The sequence below is a fragment of the Hyperolius riggenbachi genome, chromosome 1 (assembly GCF_040937935.1).
Source record: "Hyperolius riggenbachi isolate aHypRig1 chromosome 1, aHypRig1.pri, whole genome shotgun sequence".
NCBI classification, from domain to species: domain Eukaryota; kingdom Metazoa; phylum Chordata; class Amphibia; order Anura; family Hyperoliidae; genus Hyperolius; species Hyperolius riggenbachi.
In genome coordinates, this window is record NC_090646.1 from 543370150 (window position 1) to 543392243 (window position 22094).

At 43.0% G+C, this 22094-nt stretch overlaps 1 protein-coding gene across 1 annotated transcript in view; it reads right to left on the reverse strand.

The window, feature by feature from the left end:
* The window catches only part of HSD17B4 (hydroxysteroid 17-beta dehydrogenase 4), a 396885-nt gene that overhangs the window by 272281 nt on the left and 102510 nt on the right, over positions 1-22094 (reverse strand). The window contains exons 7-8 of the mRNA XM_068247101.1: positions 17207-17291; positions 422-609 (exon numbers count right to left, since the gene is read on the reverse strand). Coding sequence (XP_068103202.1) covers positions 422-609; positions 17207-17291 — 273 coding nt within the window. The remainder of the gene's footprint in view (positions 1-421; positions 610-17206; positions 17292-22094) is intronic.

Consider the following 22094-nt stretch of genomic DNA (forward strand, 5'->3'; position numbering starts at 1 on the left):
TCCCTAACTTTATTGAATGATTGTTGCTATTAGCGCCTATGCCTGGCTACCTATACTGGGGGCAATTATACTTGGCTACCTATACTGGGGGCAACTATACTCTGGCTCTAGGCCCCACATGACACTTGCCCCAGACCTCACGTACTCTAAGGGCACCTCTGGCTGTAGGACTGCCATTTAATCATTATCCACAAGTTAATGCTATATATTTTTACCATGAATTAAAAGAACTTTCAAAATGTGGGCATCAGTATGTGTGTACCCTATGGAATGAATGACAGATCCTGTACTGACAGTTCAACGCCCTAGAGTAAGCTATTTCTGGCTGAAACGTATTCCATTGTACATTTCCTGCACAGCTGCATAAAATGTAAATAAATGTCAAATGCATAGTGATTTGAACAGGACTTGATGCAATTACCTTGTGGCATGACAGTCTGAGTGAGGCGGGAACCGGCAGTGGGTGCAATTGCATTGCTAAGGATGTTGTATTTCACCCCTTCTAAAGCCAGCGTGTTGGAGAGGCCCACCAATCCAAGCTTAGCAGCACTGTAGTTTGCTTGGCCAAAATTCCCATAAATCCCTGCGGCCGATGAGGTCATTATTATCCTAAGAGTTGAGAAACAGAAACAGTTACAAAGGAGTGAGTTTTATTACTGCACACCGAACAGGTTTCCTCTATGTGTGTCAGATGCATACAGATGAAGACTTTTCCCTATGCAGATATTCCAACACATTGCACTTCACATTCCGTAGATTATTCATGTTCATCTGTATCTGTATTGTTATCCCAAGAGCTGCTCATCACACTGCTTTCTTAGTCACGCATCAAGTGCTTTTGTGAGACTCGGCATGTGGGATCAACAGTGGAATGAAATGGAAAGCCCAGAATCAGGCACAACTCTAAATATAGCATCTAATAGATCACCAAATTAAGTAGCTAAAAATCCTGTTTGGCATGATTTCATGCAGCCCAGCTGAAGGAGTCAACAGCAGACTGCTTGGGCACCACTGCTGCTTGGCTCTGCAACATTATACTGTTCAGACTGCAAAGGGGAGTGGCACAAAAAGACCTTCTGAGAAGATTGCAGTTAGAAGCTCCGGAAGACCGTAGTGCAGGAAGAGAATATGCATCACAACACATACTTCAAAATTTGACATGAGATAATCAAGGAGTGTATACATCAATAATAACGAGAACTTGAGGTGGATCTTCAGAGGGCAGATGGGACACAGAGGCATGTTCTCTGCCTAATGACATGGCTCTGTGTCCCCCAACCGCTGCACTAAAGCCCCCTGGGTTTAGCGACAGGATTTGTCGCTAACTCTGAGGTAAACACAGAGGAATTCCCTTTTCAAATTCCTGCAGGGTTTCCTGAGCTGCAATTGGGCAGCTCTCTCTCCCTGGCCACGCCTCCTGCATGCTATGAGAGATACACAGTCTCTCAGTGCAGCATGGTGACCCGAAGGTCACAAAAGTGAAAGTGGGCCATTGTGGCCCACGGGAGCGGCGGGTTCTTGCAGCTACCCAATCTGCTCGTCCCCGCGGATCAGGTAGCAAACTTTTTTTTAATCTTTTGAGCCCACTCCGAGCTCTCTTTAAAGGGAACTGAGCAAATTCTCTTTCACTGGAATTTCTCCTGGCATAGAAGCTGCCATGTTTCCCCTCCCCTTCTCACATTCCTTATTTACCGAAGTCAGAGATGCTATCTTGACACATTGACACACACAATGTCTTTGAAGAAACAGTCCTAATTACCCACCCCCTTTGTTGATGAAAAGGTATTGTTTACTTCTTGGTAATTAGCTCAATAAAACAATTAGCTTCCTAAAATCTCTGCGTCCAGGACGGCTGGGCAGGCCTGCTGAAACAGGCTAATAAAACTACTTTGAATGTAAAATACAAGGTAAAATGAAAGTTTATTTTAATAATGAAACAGATTGTTGTCATGAATTTTTCATGTGCTATAGAAATGTCCTGAGTGATAAAAAAGGTGCTCGGTTCACTTTAAGTTCTACAATTGAGTGCCTGTCCAAGCTAGAAAACATTTCTGCCTGAGATGGGTGTTGAGATGAAAGCAGTACTTGTTTATTTATTTAAAATGGTTCATGGCAGCATTTGTAACACCACATGTTTTAGTGCTTCATTGGCCTGCAGTGGAGTTACTATCCAGCGGACAAACACAACATATTCCATGTGTGCAAGGCTGCAGCCACACTCAGATGTGACTAAATAGGGGGGCTGCCTCCAACACTCGTACAGAGCGCTAACAATCACTTGACCGGTGCATGAGAGCAGCTAACGAGCGGTAAACTCACCACCTTCAGCTTCCAATGTGAAAGACACTAGTTACTTACCGGTAACGTCTTTTCCGGGAGTCGGAAGGACAGCAACCCAAATGAGAGATTACCCTTCCACACACTGATGGACAGGAAGAGGTTAATTGAGTGGCTCCCTGCCGGCTATATAGGCCTAGCCATAATCATCCTACCTCAGAAATGACAAAGATAACCACAGATAATGCTAAACAATCTTTATTATACAGTATATATAGATATACTGTAGATATATATATATATATATATATATATATATATATATATATATATATATATATATATATATATATATATATATATATATATATATATATATATATATATATATATATATATATATAACAAAATGAACCCAAGGGTGGGTAGTAAGGGTGCTGTCCTTCTCACTCCCGGAAAAGACGTTACCGGTAAGTAACTAGTGTCTTTCCCAGGGTCGTCTCCAGGACAGCAACCCAAATGAGAATCAAAGATTACACATATTAGGGTGGGACGACAGCATGAAGTACTCTCCTACCAAAGGTTAGATCATCCTTAGAGGATAAATCTAATCTGTAATGCTTAACAAATGTACTTTTACTCGACCAAGTGGCAGCTCGACATATCTGTTCAATCGAAACGCCCGCTTTTTCCGCCCAAGAGGCGGAAACCCAACGAGTCGAGTGGGCTCTGATGAGACTAGGAACTTCCTTTCCCCGTGCCTGATATGCCATGGTAATGGCCTGTCTAATCAATCTAGCAATAGTGGCCTTAGAAGCTTGTTTACCTTTGTTTACTCCAGCAAATAATACAAATAAAGCCTGAGACTTTCTCCAAGTCTTAGTCCTTTCAATATAATTTAGGACACACCGTCTAACATCAAGACAGTGAAGGCGTTTCTCTTTTTCATTAGAGGGGTTACTACAAAAAGAGGGCAAGAAAACCTCCTGAGATCTGTGAAAGCGAGAGCATACTTTGGGCAAAAAAGCTGAGTCTAATCTTAAGGTTATTCTATCATCTGATATCACACAATATGGTTCAGCAATAGATAAGGCCTGGATCTACCCCACCCGTCTGGCGGAGGAAATGGCCAACAAAAAAGCGGTCTTTAAAGTCAGAAGCTTCTCGGAAATGTCATTAATTGGTTCAAAAGGTGCGTCCATAAGAGCCTGCAAAACCACATTCAAGTCCCAGGGTGGCACCTGACATTTTACTACAGGTCTTATTCTCTGGATTGCTCTAAAGAATCGAATAAAGAATTCGTTATCAGCCAGTCTTTTTTGTAGAAACACGCTCAGAGCAGATGTATGTACTTTCAAAGTACTAGAACTTAGTCCCTTTTTGAGTCCAGCTTGTAGAAACTCTAAGGCAGAATATAAGTCCTCCTTAATGAAACCATTCTCCACACACCAGGAGTTAAAAGTGTGCCAAACCTTTAAGTAGATTTTCCTAGTTACTAATTTCCTGCTTTGCAAAAGAGTATTAGACAATTCCTTTGAAAATCCCTTACCTCTCAAAAGTTCCCACTCAGCATCCATGCTGACAGATGCAACATTTTTACCTGAGGATGACAAACTGGCCCCTGCATCAATAGGTCCTGCCGGACTGGTAACAAGATTGGTTCTGACACAGCTAATTTCTTCAGAAGTGAAAACCAAGGTCTTTTCGGCCAAAATGGCACCACCACGATTGCCGTCGCTCTGTCTTGACTGATCTTGTTGAGAGACCTGGAAATCAGATTGAGAGGAGGGAAAACATACAGGAGAGGATAATCCCACTTGAGTGAAAACGCATCCACTGCACACGGGTTTTCGCTCGGGCACAGTGAACAAAAACATCGGACATTTGGTATTCCATTTGTTTGCAAACAAGTCTATGGTCGGCATTCCCCAACTGGCAACTATGCCCCAAAAGACTTCCTGATTCAGTGACCAATTGTCCTGACTTATCTCCGACCTGCTGAGAAAATCTGCTATCTGATTGAGCGTACCCTTTAAATGCACCGCTTATGGTTTAGGTAAGCTACTACCGTGCTGTTGTCTGATCTGATGGTCACATGTTGGCCCTGTATCAATTCCTGAAAATGTAACAGCGCTCTCCTGACTGCTTCTAATTCTCGGATGTTGGAATGAGCCTGACTCAAATCTCTTCTCCATGCCCCTTGAACTGGGAGACTGTTCATGTGAGCACCCCAACCCCAACTGCTGGCGTCTGTTGTGATGACCCTTTGAGTTGGGAAGTCCCACATAACGACCCTCTGTCAAATGGACCACATTTGCCCACCAGAGGACGGCAGTCTTTACGTAATGAGGAATTAAAACTCGTTTGTCCAGAGACCTGGTACCTCTGTTCCAAACTTGCAGAATCCAGTGCTGCAGCTGTCTTGAATGCAACTGGCCCCACTGGACAGCCGGGAATGAGGATGTTATAAGTCCGAGTAAGGACATAGCGCCCCTTATGGAGATGATAGTAGTCTCCTGAAAGGCAAGAACATTCATTAATAACAAATCTCTCTTAGAAGCAGGGAGATAAACTCTCTGTTCTATGGAATTAATCTGAAACCCTAGAAATAACATAGTCTGTACCGGAGTCAATGAAGACTTTTTCCAATTAATCTTCCAACCCAAGGATTCTAGCACCTCAACTGAAGTCTGAACCTTGGCGGCCACCGACACAGCCGAGTCTCCCCAGAAAAACAAATCATCAAGATAAGCAATGATTTGCACGTTACTCAGTCTCAAGAAGGCCTCAGTCATAACCTTAGTGAAAAGCCAAGGTGCTGATGAGAGACCAAAAGGCAATGCAGTAAATTGGTAGTGTCTTACCTCCCCCTGTTGATGTACTGCAAATCTTAGATAGGCTTGTGAATACGGGTGTATGGGCAGATGAAGATAGGCATCCTGTAGGTCTAGTGAGGCCATGAAGGAATCCTTCTGAAGAAGATTTAGAACTGATCGAACATTGTCCATTTTGAACTTTCTGTACCTGATTGATCTGTTGAGTACCTTTAAGTTGAGGATGAGCCTGTGACCGCCTTGCTGTTTCTGAACTAAGAAGATTGGGGAATAAAATCCCCTTCTTTCTTGACATAGAGGGACCCGTCTTATAACCCTTTTTTGTAACAGATCTGACACCGCGTTGTGGAGAACTGCTGACATTACTGGCGAGGATGGAGGGGGTGTCGGGAAGAACCTTGTTGTGGGAACCTCTGTGAACTCCAATCTGTAACCAACCAAAACTATCCCTAACAACCATTGGTTTTGGAAAAGGGATTGCCAATTCTCGAAAAAATGTGCCAGCCTCCCTCCCACTGGAATCCTGGCGTCATTGTTTTTTAGATTGGTTTGAGGGGTTAAGGAGAAAGGAGGACTTTCCTTTCTGATCTTTCTGGGACTTCCACTGTCTCCTTCCGGACCTAAAGCTGGAATCCTGACCTCCTGATGAACGAAAGGACCGTTTGAACCTAAAAACTTTCTTCCTATCAGGGAAATTCTTTTTGTTATCTGCGGATCTATCTAGGGTATCCTCAAGTTTCGTACCGAACAAGTTCCCCTCACAAGGCAGTCCACATAACTTAACCTTTGAGGACACATCCCCATTCCAGGTTCTGACCCAGATGCCTCTCCGGGCTGAGTTTGCCAGAGCAGACGTTCTATCTACCAGTCCAACCGAGTCATCTGCGGCATCACAAAGATAATTAACAGCATGAAAAATATTGGGAAAATATTTTAAAATAACTTCTCTAGGGGACCCCCCCCGCTATGTGGGCCTCTTACTGTTGTAACCAGACCTTGAGGGCTCTAGAGAAAGCTGTGGCTGCAATAGCTGGCTTAAAATTCAGAGTGGCTGCCTCCCATGTTCTTCTGAGTAGATTATCCACCTTTTTATCAAGCGGATCCTTTAATGCCCCGAAATCTTCAAACTGAAGGGCTGTTTTACGTGCCACTTTAGAAAGGGACGTATCTATCTTAGGCACTGGAACCCAGTGTTTCTGATCATCAGGTTTATAGGGATGTCGCTTTCCCATAGACCTGGGCTAGAAAGCTCTTTTTTCTGGATTTTCCCATTCTTTGGCAATCATGTCCTTTAATGAACTATGAACTGGAATGAAGTTCATCCTATTATCACCTAGAGATTGATACATCTTATCCAAAGTAGATAAACTTCTCTCCTCCTCCTCCTTTATGTCCATTGTAGCGTACATTGCACTCAATACACTATCCATATTATCAGTGGAAAAGGCAAATTTCTGAATTTTGACACAGTCTAATGGCCCATCTCCTTCATCCTCAGAGACCGACATTACCTCTAAAGAAGATATCTCCCCCTCTGACAATTCGACATCAGATTCCCCAGTATGGCGCTTTTTGCTAGTAGATTTTAATCCTTGCATGGCGGGCCCTAATATCATTGGGGAAACTGGTAATGTAGGTGAGGATAAATCAACCGCATTAGCAGTAGTAGCAGACGTGGATGCTGAAGCAGATGAGTCCTTAAAAGTCTGTAAGGTGGAAGCCATCTCAGACTTTACCCATCCCATAAAGTCCTTAAATACTCTTGGAGATTCCTCTTTAACAACTTCCTGAATGCAAGACTGACATAAAGGTCTAACAGCAGCCACAGGCAGTTTAGCTGTTCAAAAAACACATTTCTTGACATCCTTCTTCTGCTCAACCACAGGTGCAGATGAAGTAGAAGACCGAGCAGCAGAATCACCAGAGGAACGAGCCTGACTGACTCCCCTTCCTGGTATCTTTTACTTTAACAGTTCTATCAGCCTTATCAGCCTTGGGCTGCAAAAAAAGATCAAAAAAGATACCATTGACCTAACTACACAAATCATAAGTCAGAAAAATCACGGTCAGTGAAGGTAGCTGAACATACCACTGCCCCCGTGTCCTGAGCGCTGTCAGTAGCCTCCATGCTGGAAATGAAACACACAATCACCAGCTGGAGACTACTCATTTAAATAGTAAAATGTGGGTGCGCCCAAAATTACTCACCCTCAGAAACCCACGCTCAGGAACGGAGTTCCCACTCACCCTGCCAGGTGCATGTATCCTTGTCCAGCACCGAAGGGGTTAACCACGCTGCCCTTACTTCCGGACGCCAAGACGGAGATCGCCTGTTCCCCAGTCAGCTGACTGTTCCGTTTCCATTGGCGCGCCGAACCCGGAAGTAGAGGAGACGTCACATCCCGTCCAGTCACCTGACCCAGCCGGCCAATCCCAGCAGGGCATTCAAATCTGCACGCAGCGCGCAACTTTAGTTATAACGCAGCCCGCATTCCGCTCTGTAACACCAAGGGGACGGAAGCTTCTCCCAGCTGATCCTGCCTGGCCAGCCCTACAGGGATAACCTCCGCCCAGGACCCCGCTATCTAGCGTCAGCCCTTCGCAGAACATCCTCCTCCGTCCGTGGACAGGAATAAAACTGAGGTAGGATGATTATGGCTAGGCCTATATAGCCAGCAGGGAGCCACTCAATTAACCTCTTCCTGTCCATCAGTGTGTGGAAGGGTAATCTCTCATTTGGGTTGCTGTCCTGGAGACGACCCTGGGAAAGAGGTCTTAATGTGGCCATTAAATGTACAATTCCACAGCCGATCGATTGTTTCCGATCAATTACTGGAAACAATCAGCTGTGGTCATTAACAAAAAAATTCCTGTTAACCAGATCGATCCAAAAAAGGATCGAGTCCATTAATCTCATCAAATTGGATAGTGGGAAATTGGACGTTACTGGGCACAACCGTTTATTTCCGATAGATTACCGCAGCAAGTGGAAACGATCGATCGGCCGCAAACTTGTGCCATTAATAGACACCTTAGAAAAATGCTGAGACTAACCTAACTGGTACCAACAATCATGCTTCAGTCAACATCATTGAGATCATATTTTTCTTCACACTAGGGCTTGAATAATAACTGAAGCTCCTGTACTGTATCTGTATGATTTTATACAAAGCGCAGCTGTCTCATAACTGAGTGATTAGATAACTGTAGGAATAGATGGGTGTGCAGGTGTGTGCAGGTGTTCCTTATGAAGCAATTATTGAGTATATCTTTTTCCCTGCACACATACTGAACATGTACTGATTTGCTTACATCTCTGTTGCCTGCCACATAATTTACATGTCAGTACTAAAATAAAACCATGAAATTACTTCTGAGAAATAAAACCCAACACACACACTGACATGATACAGAGCCTCAGCTGAACAAACAAAAAAAATCACCATCTAATTACTGGAATGTATCCCAGATGCATGTATGTACTATTCTCCATGCTGTGTACTGTCCCATCTATAGCAGCAGGAGAGTTACACACTGTAATGAGGTCTGGTTCACCATGAGCTTGCTGCATAGTCTGTAACACAGGGGAGTTATGCATGATTGCTTTTTATTGATATTAGTTCCGCTTTTAATACTATTTTACCTCATAGTTTGACGACTAAATTTTTGGACAAAGGGCTTTCATATTCCACTTGTCTAGGCATTAAATATTTTTTGATTGATCGCACTCAGAGGGTTGGAGTAGGCACTGGTTTTTCATCATCTACCAGTCTCAGCACTAACTCTCCTCAGGGCTGTGTGTTGAGTCAATTGCTCTATAGCCTCTACACTCAGGATTGTGTTCCTGCCAACCATAGTAACACTATTGTTATAAGGGAACCCCAGGTTAGAGGGGTATGGAGGTTGCCGTATTCATTTCAGTTGTCTGGCAGTCCTCCTGATCCTCCTGTCTTTAAAGAGAATCTGTATTGTTAAAATCACACAAAAGTAAACATACCAGTGCGTTAGGGGACATCTCCTATTACCCTCTGTCACAATTTCGCCGCTCCCCGCCACATTAAAAGTGGTTAAAAACAGTTTTAAAAAGTTTGTTTATAAACAAACAAAATGGCCACCAAAACAGGAAGTAGGTTGATGTACAGTATGTCCACACATAGAAAATACATCCATACACAAGCAGGCTGTATACAGCCTTCCTTTTGAATCTCAAGAGATCATTTGTGCGTTTCTTTCCCCCTGCATCTCTCATGTACTGAAGTTTCAGGCTGCTCTTTTCTTCCTGCAAATAGCTTTGCCCTTGTCTGTAATTCCTCACTATGTGAAAGCCCAGCCAGCTCAGAGGACGATTTATCCAGCTTGTAAAAGATAAGAGAGAAGAGAGAAGCTGCCCTAATCTAAATAACACACAGGCAGTGTGCATAGAGGGGCCTGGAAGGGGGAGTTCATAGCAGAACCACAACACTGAAGAACTTGGCAGCCTTCCAGACACAGGCTGACAAGTCTGACAAGAGAGAGAGAAGTTGATTTATTACAGAGACTGTCATAGTAGAACGTGCTGCAGTAAGCCAGAACACATTAGAATAGCTTTTGGAACTTGTAGGATGATAAAAAACAGGATGCAATTTTTGTTACGGAGTCTCTTTAATACTGTTAGCCATAGAACCTAAACAAACATGCAGCAGATCAGTTACTCTGAGGTTTTACTGAAGTAGCCATATGGTTGTTCCAGGGTTTTGACTCGAACACTAGTTATGCCAGAAGATCAACAGGGCTGCCAGGCAACTGGCATTCTGTACAAGGAAATAAATATAGCAGCATCCATATCCCTCTCACCTTGGGTTTGAGCATCTGCCTTCTGGCAAGACAAATAGGTTCAGGAATAGTTTTTATCCCCTAGCTATCAATACGTTAAATGCTGCAAAGTGGTAAATTTTATGTGGTGTATTACAGTGGGTTGCAAAAGTATTCGGCCCCCTTGAAGTTTTCCACATTTTGTCATATTACTGCCACAAACATGCATCAATTTTATTGGAATTCCACGTGAAAGACCAATACAAAGTGGTGTACATGTGAGAAGTGGATTGAAAATCATACATCATTCCAAACATTTTTTACTAATAACTGCAAAGTGGGGTGTGTGTGTAATTATTCAGCCCCCTGAGTCAATACTTTGTAGAACCACCTTTTGCTGCAATTACAGCTACTAGTCTTTTAGGGTATGTCTCTACCAGCTTTGCACATCTTGAGACTGAAATCCTTGCTCATTCTTCTTTGCAAAACAGCTCCAGCTCAGTCAGATTAGATGGACAGCGTTTGTGAACAGCAGTTTTCAGATCTTGCCACAGATTCTCGATTGGATTTAGATCTGGACTTTAACTGGGCCATTCTAACACATAGATATGTTTTGTTTTAAACCATTCCATTGTTGCCCTGGCTTTATGTTTAGGGTCATTGTCCTGCTGGAAGGTGAACCTCTGCCCCAGTCTCAAGTCTTTTGCAGTCTCCAAGAGGTTTTCTTCCAAGTTTGCTCTGTATTTGGCTCCATCCATCTTCCCATCAACTCTGACCAGCTTCCCTGTCCCTGCTAAAGAGAAGCACCCCCCGAGCATGATGCTGCCACCACCATATTTGACAGTGGGGATGGTGTGTTCAGAGTGATGTGCAGTGTTAGTTTTCCTCCACACATAGCGTTTTGCATTTTGGCCAAAAAGTTCCATTTTGGTCTCATCTGACCAGAGCACCTTCTTCCACATGGTTGCTATGTCCCCCACATGGCTTGTGGAAAACTGCAAACGGGACTCCTTATGCTTTTCTGTTAACAATGCCTTTCTTCTTGCCACTCTTCCATAAAGGCCAACTTTGTACAGTGCATGACTAATAGTTGTCCTATGGACAGTGTCTCCCACCTGAGCTGTGGATCTCTGCTGCTCATCCAGAGTCACCATGGGCTTCTTGACTGCATTTCTGATCAGCGCTCTCCTTGTTCGGCCTGTGAGTTTAGGTGGATGGCCTTGTCTTGGTAGGTTTACAGTTGTGCCATACTCCTTCCATTTCTGAATGATCGCTTGAACAGTGCTCCGTGGGATGTTCAAGGCTTTGGAAATCTTTTTGTAGCCCAAGCCTGCTTTAAATTTCTCAATAATTTGATCCCTGACCTGTCTTGTGTGTTCTTTGGACTTCACGGTGTTGTTGCTCCCAATATTCTCTTAGGCAACCTCTGAGGCCCTCACAGAGCAGCTGTATTTAGATTACACACAGGTGCACTCTATTTGGTCATTAGCACTCATCAAGTAATGTCTATAGGCAACTGACTGTACTCAGATCAAAGGGGGCCGAATAATTATGCACACACCACTTTGCAGTTATTTGTAAAAAAAAATGTTTGGAATCATGTATGATTTTTCATCCCACTTCTCACGTGTACACCACTTTGTGTTGGTGTTTCATGTGGAATTCCAATAAAATTGATTCATGTTTGTGGCAGTAATATGACAAAATGTGGAAAACTTCAAGGGGACCGAATACTTTTGCAACCCACTGTATATTGGATAAAGGGGCAAGTGCAATACAATGTATATATGTTGTCTTTTTATTCTTTATTTTGTACTGCAAATTAGCACTAAAAAATGTTGTTGTTCAACATTCATTGTATTATGACAATAAAGATTCTTATCTGATTTAAACAAAGTGGTGAGAGATTAATTGAACTTAATATCTAATCAGGGACGTGCAACGAAACAATATCAACATATTTCGAAAATACTTAAACTGATGTGAAATCCATCCAAGGCTGTAGGGAAAACAGTAGCAAGGGTCAGAGATAGTTCAGATCTGCTGGAATCGGTCCAGCGTCATCGTTGAGCAGCTGCTGGGAGACACCAATATAGTTCTCTCAAAGCCCAGTTGGTTAAACAGCTGCTGATGTGCCATCCGTGTTTTATCAGAAGTTATTATTAAAGCCCCGAGTGGCAGTAGCTTCATGAAAACATCCATAAACCTGGATAAATTTGCCCATTTAACTACAATAACTGATCACAATAAACAGACAGTGGAGAGAGTGTAAACTAGCGTGTGTGTGGCTCGACTCTGTACACATTCCTATCTGCCTTGCGCTATGGACAGGCCTGGACACAGTGCTGTAATAAGCACAGGGCTCTGCAGTACATCACATAAAAGGTCTCCAGAAAGAGATGAATTGTGTAGAATTATGTCTCCAAGACTTAAAGTTTGTTCTCTGCTGACATTAGCAAGTCTATCAAAATGTGATTACACTGTATTATCATAATGGCACCATGCCTCTGCCAAAACCTAGGAGTGCAAGTTACTGGAAAAAAAAAATGAACAGTACACTTCATTTAACCCCCTTATGATTGACAGGGTATTTATTTCAGTAAGACGGGCCTTCTCATCATATCAAGAAACAGGATCTAATTTTACTGTTGCGTCTAAAGTGAACCTGAGGCGGTCTATCATGAAAAAAAAAAAGAAAAAAAGACATTTATCTAGATAGAGATAAACCTCTAGATAGTCCAGAGGCTTCCCGTGTCCTCCTCAACCCCACCCGTTAATGGACATGGACCTTCTGAATACATCCGACAAGAGCTTGTCAGATAGGTTCTCATGGCGACACTTCTTGCTGTAGACAAGTATAGTGCTGTGCAAGTACGGCCACGCTTGTGCAATAAGCCAAACCCATTTATATGTAAAAAGGAGTGTGGTCGCAAACTTTCAGGGGGTTCTAGGCAGTGCTGGTGGTCTGAAGGAGGACAGGTGAAGCCTCAGGAGTATCCAGAAGCTTCCTTCTCCTTAAGCATCCAACTTTTTCATTTCAAAACCACCTCAAATTTGCTTAAAAAAATGCATATGGGCCAATGGGCTAGCGCAGTGCAGCTTAATTAGAGGAGCTCAAGCTCAGCACACATTATGCTGCGGTAGTGCAGCTTAACATGCACTGGTAATTTACGCCCATTGCACTCAGCCTGCCCTGAGCTCCGGCGGGTCCAGTGGCTTTAATGGACGTGATCCCGGTGTTCTGATTGGCCCAATAAGCTGCTGCCGGCACTTGACAGACAGCCAGTTGGGCCAATCGGCATGCAGGGATCACATCCTAGAAAGCCACTAGACCCGCCGTGTCTCAGGGCGGGACGAGTGGAACGACTGTTACAAGGAGCGCGCGCAAGTTACCAGCGCATGCTAAGCTGCACTACTGCAGCATAGCGTGCACGGAGCTCGCACTTCTCTCATTAATGATGAATCAAGCCCCAAGTGTCATAACTAACAACACTGCACATAGTGTGAATGAGCCAGAAAATCAAAGGTCAAACATGTAATCGCAAACACAAATGCAGAACGAATGGAGAGCGCCATAATCCAACGGAAATGCCTGAGAGATCACCAACCCCAGTGTGCTCCTAGCCTAAAAAATTATACCTACTTAACCATTTCCAATCCTTTTCATGATCACCCACGTCCTCCCCAGCACCTGTTTTTTCCCAGGGTGCTGGGAAGGGCATGGGTGATCCTGAAAAAAGATCAGAATCGGGGCTCCGGAGGATCTGCAAGCTAACCAGTTGTGAGGGGGCATCAGTGTCGGGACCAGTGCCAGCTCTCACACTCTAGCTCCGCCCTCTTGCACAAGCACCGATGTAATATTGCACAGTGGCGTAGTGGTTAGCGCTCTCGCCTTGCATCGCTGGGTCCCAGGTTCAAACCCCAGCCAGGTCAACATATGCAAGGAGTTTGTATGTTCTCCCCGTGTCTGTGTGGGTTTCCTCCGGTTACTCTGGTTTCCTCCCACATCCCATATAGGTAGAAAAAAAAAACAACGTTTTGTAAAAAAAATAATACCTTTAATGGCTAACTAACAGAATTCTCCCATATCCCAAAAAAACATACAGATAAGTTAATTGGCTTCCCCCTAACTTGGCTCTAGACTAATATACATGCACTACACAATACATACATAGACATATGACTATGGTAGGGGCTAGATTATGAGCTCCTCTGAGGGACAGTTAGTGACAAGACTATATATATATATATATATATATATATATATATTTCGTACAGCGCTGCGGAAGATGTCGACGCTATATAAATATTAAATAATAAAATAATAATGTGGTGCTTGTTGCTCCTGGAGAGGATCAAAGTAGTGGACTGTCCATCACTTAGATCCACAGAGAGTCGTTGTGCCAGACCCGATCAAGCAGTGGATCCCCTACACAGAAGTTTTGTGCGGGGGACAGCAGGCGAAGCGAGGGCCGATGGGGCTGGTGATGGTCAGATCAGTGTGTCAGACATAATCCAACATTCTGACAAGAAGGATTTTATTGGCAACATAGCCATGTAGCAGCAGCCACATTATACTGTGCTGGACTATATCTGACATCAGGCCCAAACAAGAAAAGTCCAGTGTGACATTTCCATATGCCTCTTCCATATGCAGCAACCCCTCTTCATGTCTGGTTTCGCCCTTGGGCATAAGGTGCCAAAGGCCCGGTCTTTCTAGAAGCCTTGCTGCTTAAATATTTGAGAAAACAACTTTTTTGTCTAGCACTAATGGACTGTGGTCACATCATGTTAGAAAAAAAACAACAAAAAAACCCGCCAACACCTGTAGGTTATGCACTGAAGAGTTAGTAATAAACATTACTATAAAATATTGTGTGAGCTGCCAGGTTTCTTTTCCAGTGAAAACAAAAGACTTCCTTAGATTGCATCCCTCACCATTTCATATAATCAGGAATCATGACAGAAATGTTTATTGGTTTTTCTGGTGTGTTCATTGTGTGTAATATGGACAAGACCTGGTATATAGAATTTGTTGCTCATTAATGAAATTGGCTGCCACAGAAACTTGTGAAAATAAAGAGGTAATGCTCTTGACAGATCTACTATTTCTTCTTTTTTTTTTTTCTTCCTTGCGCCATTTCTCATGAAAACTCCAAAATTGTCATTTATCAAATGCGTGAAGGTCACTGAAGCTGATACAAGGTGAAACCCATAATTGTAATGCTTCTGACTGCCAAGCCTCATTCCAGTATCAGAGAATCCCTCTTACAAAAGGTTGTGGAAATGTAAACAGATCTAAAAGGTCATGTTAATTTCTGGTCTCAAATGGCTGCAGCCACAGTTTCAAGGATTCAATCAAAGCTAACAAACTCTTTGAATGTGACTTCAAGTCAATGGTATGCAACACGCACTGAAAGCTGCAGGGTACTGGGAGAAAAACAGCAGACCTCAAGGTCACGAAAAATAATTATAAATATGTAAGTGCGCAATTACTGCAGGTATTCACTTCTACTGATACAGGACATAATTGACCTATAAACTCGAATAATGCTGGATAATGCAATGTCTCATATCAGTAGTATCTGTAATTAAGTCTGATTGCAAAGCAGTCAAGATCTGAACAAAAAAAGCACACTAAAGGAGTATATTTTACAAAAACTGGAGATAAATATATATTAATTTATATCATTAAATAACTACAACAATCTCCCCCACCCTCCCCCGAGGATTAGAAAAGTGTAAGGGTTGCGACGGCATAACAAACCAAATTACTTAACCAATTACAGTACATTAAAGTGAATCTAGATCCCATATGGCACAGTGCCAGAGGCATAGCTAGGGTTTTCAGCGACTGGGGATAAAGACAGTATTTGGGTGTGGCCACACAGAATGTGGTTGTGGTCATGGGTGGAGTCAAATGTACAAATGCTGTTTAGATAGCCATATGTGCATAAGGAGTAGGACCTCCCTCGTTGCTATGGCTAGGGTTACTTCCTGCCACCTGACCATGCATCATCCTTTGCACATTAGAGATAGGAGGCATAGCCATGCTCAGTGAAACCATCACATGATGTAGGCACAGTCTTCCCATCCACTCACTTGACCATAAAGCAAGCTATGCTCCAATGCAGTAGCTGATGTATGGTCAGGTGAACAGACGGCGGCATTGGGACACTCACTGTCTGTACGCCTTTACCAGGAACTGCAGGTAGATAAAACAAATGTGACAGATGTCAGCCGATTGTTTTTGTCAGAAGTAGGAACAATAGTAAGCTGCTCTTAAAGGTAACCTGAAGTGAGAGGGATATGGAGGCTGCCATATGCATTTCCTTTTAAGCAATACCAGTTGCCTGGCTGTCCTGCTGATCCTCTGCCTCGAATACTTTTAGCCATAGACCATGAACAAGCATGCAGCAGATCAGGTGTTTCTGGCATCCTTTGCAGATCTGACAAGATTAGCTGCATGTTTGTTTCTGGTGTCATTCAGACACCCCTGCAGCCAAATAGACAAGCAAGGCATTTGGTATTGTTTAAAAGGAAATAATAATGGCAGCCTCCACTTGCTTCTTACTTCAGTGGTCATTTATGGTTTCAGTTCCCTATTCAATTCACTATTTCTCCTGAGTTGTCTCCTAGGAGATGATTTTTAATCTTATCTTTAATATAATTTTCAGTACTTTGCAACTGAAAAAGTACCAGAAGCAGGTTTACATGTACAAGCTAAATTATTTACAGTATTTTCTTTCTTGCTGGTGGCTTTAAAGAAATTTTATTAACACCATCTCTAACTGGTGCACTATGGGAGTTGATTTTCAGACACATGGAAGTGATATTCTGCAGTTACCTTCTGTTGGAATAAAAGTGTATTGGAGTCCTTACAGGCAGAATCTCTGTTGTCCACGAATAGTAGTTTGTACCCAGACCGTAGACAGATAAAGTTTAGTGTAAAATTTCAGAACAATACAACTAAGTAGGGATGATCAATGAAATGCAAATACTTCCAAAATTATGAACATTTTTATGCAAATATATGCAGTTTGAAAAAGGACCAATGAATTTAAACCTGGGTTTAAACTGATTGGTCCATTTTCAAACGGCATGCATTTGCATTTAAATTTGCATACATTTGCATCCACACGGAAGAATTTGCATATCTTTGATCATCCCTACAACTAAGACAACATTCATACATACAAATACCAAATAAACTGGTATATGGAATACAGATACAGTACAATCAGACATTTATTGCAGAGGAATTAAATTCTACATATTAAAAAAGCGAAATGCAATATTTGTACCTTCCAAACTTCTGATTCTTCATGTGATTCCATGCTGCTCTGGTGACCAGGAATGACCCTCTTAAGTGAACTCTGTGAATAATATCTATTGAACAGGGAAATGATCAGGAAACACCATTAATTCATCTCCCCAATGCACCTGTCAGCAAGCTTACTAAAATATACATAACAGGATACACAGCCAGCAGCTGGCCTATTGACCTTCAACTCTAAGTACAGTGAATTAGCTACTATTTTATCAAGCACAGATTTAATTCCTGCTAACAGTAGGAATAAATATCAAACCAAAAGACTGTGGGTGAGATCTCTACAGGAGATGAAAACAGGAATGAAAAACTGTGAAATGCAGTGGGCACAAAAGCCATTCTATAGAAAGTACAGCACTTCAACCTAGCAAAAGAAACATAACAAAATACTGTGGGTCATAGAGATGAGGCCCTGCGAGCGCCAAAGCTGCAGCCACTAGGGCAAGCTCTATAGTCAGTAGCAGTGTTAGGGAGTCTTGCCCAAGATCTCCTTAATGAATAGATGCTGGCTTACTAAACAGGAAAAGCGGAGATTTGAACACTGGTCTCCTGTGTCAGAGACTGAGCCATTAACTATCCAACCACTACAGAGAGGACTAAAGAGAAATTCTGAGAGTGTCGACAATTGAGTAAAGCTGCAAACACGTTCTGCTCTGCATATGGCTGAGTGAGAGGGGGGTACAGGCTAGTGTCACCTGATCATTGCACCGAGGTGGGGGATGTTTGTACAGCAGCAAATAACTATGCATGGGGAGGGGGGCTACCTAATACTATTGGCATACCTGGCCAGCTATACAGTGTAAAGGAGCTGCCTAATATTGGGAGCACATCACACTATGTTGGGTTGGGGAGGGCTACCTAACACTGGGGGGGGGGGGGGGGGGACATCTGGCTATTTATACTGTGAAGGAGGGCTACCTAATACTGGGGTGACCTCTGGCTATTAATTTTAGTGAAGGGAGCTACCTAATACTGGGAGCACACCTGGTTAGCTATACTGAGGAGGGGGCTACCTAATCCTGGGGGCATAGCATGGCAGCAAACACTATCCTTTTGTTTCAGGAAGTTGTGAAGAATTTGCAGGTCTGATTTGTAAGAGACGTGAGGGCTGTTTTACAATCACACAGGGTCCACTTTGCTTTTTGGAAAGCATGCAATTAAGGAATCACAATGGGCTATCTCATAAAAAAGCCTGCATTGCTGTAATGAGATGTGAAGGGCAAACATACTCCAAGCTGCATTTTTTTTTTTTTTCAAATAAGTTTTATTGATTTTGCACATGAACAGAACATACAACAATATTACAATATTACAGTTCCCCCCAACACCCCCCCCCCCCCTTTCCTCTCGTGACAACCTGTACTGTTACTTCCACTTAGTTTAGTGCTAAGGTAGTAAGTGACCAGTCGTTGACTATGCCTCATAGTCTACACCGTGTTCTTTAAGGTATTCTACCCATGGGGTCCAAATTTTGTCGAATTTTAGCGGACAGTTACGTTGGAGATATGTAAGCTTATATAGCGGGAGTGCTGAATTAATAATTTTGACCCATTCCGCTACTTTTGGTGCGGTGGGTTGAATCCAGTGCAAGATAATAGTTTTCCTCGCGTAGTAACTTAATAGGTCCCATAGCAGTATCAGATTTCTGGATTGTAGAATTTTACCAGAAATTCCCAACAAGTGTGTCTTAGGATCCAAGGAGATATGTTGCTCGAACACTTTTTGTAGTAAATTGTTAATTCCTTCCCAGTATGTTTGCAGGTGGGTACATTCCCACATCATGTGTATAAAATCCCCAGGCGAAACACCACATCTAGGGCATTCATCCGTTCTGTTTGGGAACATCTGGGCCATACGAGTAGGGGTGTAGTAGATTCTATATAAAAACTTCATCTGAATTAGTCTATCTTTCGTGGATATAAGATATTCACCTGTGGCTTCCAGCAAGTCCCTCCAGTCTGATTCCTCCAGGTCAGGCACGTCTCTGCTCCAGCTCTGAAAAGCTTTATCAACTTTGGAGGACCCTGTATCTATTAGAGTAGCATAAATGGTAGATAAGGGTGATTCAACATGTTTCCGAAGAAGTAAGGCCTCTAGTGGGTCCGATTTTAGAGTAAGAGGATTAGGAAATTGAGCCTGTGCCGCATGCCTGACCTGGAGGTATCTGAAAAACATTTTGTTTTGTAGTGTATATTCAGTTTTCAGTTGATTGAATGTTAATATCTGACCATTAGGAAATAAGTGTTGCAGCCACTTGATACCTTGTCTAGCCCAGAGCAAGGGGTCGGGGATAGCCAAAAAATGAGGGAAATTAGGATTACACCATAGGGGAGCAAATGGGGAGAATACATTTTGTTCTTTGTATTTCAATCTGGCAGCTTTCCATACCTTAATGGTTAGCTTCATGGGAATGGGTAGTCGCTCCAGGGCCCCCTCTCCTCTAAATGGAAGAAGAGAGAGTCCCTCGTAGGATCCCACCACCGCAGCTTCCAATGTAGTCACTGTATTCTTGTCCTCCTGGGCGAACCACCAACGGATGGTTACTAGCGCGGAGGCCCAAAAGTACAGTTTGAAGTTGGGAAGGGCTATGCCTCCCAAGGTGGTAGGGAGCTGTAAAGTCGCGAGTGATATCCGTGGTGTACCCCCACTCCATAGGAAATTTAGCAGGATTTTGTCTATTCTGTTAAATATGTGCTTTGGTATCCAAATTGGAGTTTGCCTGAATATGTATGTTAGTCGAGGTAGGTATAGCATTTTGATGAGATTTGACCTGCCGGTCACCGTCAGGGGGAGTGTAGCCCACGTTTTGCAATGTTTTTCAAAGGTGTCGAGAATGGGGTTAAGGTTAATTTTAAGATAATCCGTTAGTGGATATTGAATAAGGATACCCAGGTACTTAAACGTTGATACCCATTGTAGTGGGGTGACGGCAGCCTTTTCCCTAGCCTTGTCATCCATTGGGAAGATAGAGGATTTCCCCCAATTGATGCGTAGCCCTGAGTGCACCCCGAATTCCTCTATTATGTTTAGTAAGTTAGTCAATGATTCATCAGCGTCCCCCAAGAAGAGAAGGAGATCATCGGCGTAGAGCGCAATTTTTTCCACCAAACTGCCAATATGGAGTCCCTGAATGCCTTGGTTTGCTCTTATTATGATTGCAAGTGGTTCTATGGCTAAGGAAAATAAAAATGGTGACAGGGGGCAACCCTGCCTAGTACCCCTATGCAAATTAAATGGTTGGGACATAATCCCGTTTGTTAAGACCCTTGCTCTGGGAGTGGCATATAGAAGCTTTATCCAGCCTATAAATTTAGGGCCGAATCCAAAGGATTCAAGTACAAGCCATAGATATTGCCACTCCACAGAGTCAAAGGCCTTTTCAGAATCTAAAGAGACTATTACTCTCTGGCCAGAGTTATCATGGTTAGTTGCTAAATTTGTAAACAGTCGTCTTAAGTTGACGTCAGTTCCTCTCCCTGGCATGAAACCCGTTTGGTCGGGGTTTATTAATGTTGCCAGCATAGGTCTGAGTCTATTCCCTAAAATTTTTGCAAAGATTTTTGCGTCCATATTGAGCAGTGATATCGGCCGATATGAAGAACAGAGTAAAGGATCCCTTCCCTTCTTGGGGATCACCACGATCAGAGCCTCCTGCATTGATTCAGGTAGTGTTATATTTTGCTCTTGACCCTGGAACAGGCTAAGTAACTGTGGGGACAGTAGCTCTGAATATGTTTTGTAGAATTCGGCTGGGATGCCGTCAAGCCCTGAAGCCTTATTAGATTGCAATGAGGATATTGCTATGTTAATCTCATCTTCTGTTATATCTTTTTCAAGCAATTTGATTTGTTCTATCGATAGCTTAGGAAATGAGATATTCGCAATATAGTCATATAGTAGGTTTATGGGTTGGTCAAGTTTAGTGCTATATAGTTTTTCATAGTACATGGCGAATTCCATAGTAATTTCGTTAGGATTTGTTAATCTAGTCCCGTTTGAGGAGCATATTGCTGGGATGGTTGTGATAGGGGTATGTTCCCTAGTCAGCCATGCGAGCATCCTACCGCATTTGTCACCGTGTTCAAATATTCTTTGCTTTTGAGCTAGCTCAGTTTTTTTGGTTGAAGTTATATGTAATAGCTTAAGCTCGGTGACTGCTAGTTGCCATGCCGAGTAGGATGCTCTGTCCGGCTGAGCCAGGTAGCGTATTTCCGTGTCTTTGGCTTTATTTTCAGCAGTCTGCAGGGTCAGGAGCCTATCTTTTGTGCATCTACGAATTTGAGTCATGTATTCCCCCCTTGTATATGCCTTAAATGCGTCCCATACAATTGAGCCATTAGCCGTGCCTTGGTTAGTTTCCAAGAAATGTGATATATTAGATAGAATGTTATCTTGAATGTCCTGGTCTTTCACCCAGTATCCAGAAAGTCTCCATGGCCGATTATTAGATTGGCGTCTCAAACAGAGTGCAGTCATAAGGGGGGCATGATCAGACAGGGCCCATGGTAGCCGGTCAATGGAATGTATAATTGCGCTAGAAGAGTTAGAAACAAGCGTGAAGTCTATCCTGGAGAGGGTCTTGTGAGAAGCAGAGTGACAAGTGTACCCAGGTACCTGGGGATGTTTCCACTTCCAGACATCCACAAGGCCCATCGCATTGACCCAGGATAAAAAAATCGGTAGAGTCTCTGGGATTAGGTGTTTGTCGATCAGATGGGTGTAGGACCATATTAAAGTCGCCAGCTAGTATAACTTTGCCGGGGTTCCAATCAGAAAATATTGGGACAAATGAGTTCAGAGTGTCCACGTTGGCTGGGGGGGGGTAGATAGACCCCAATAATGAGAATGTCTTGTAGGTGTAT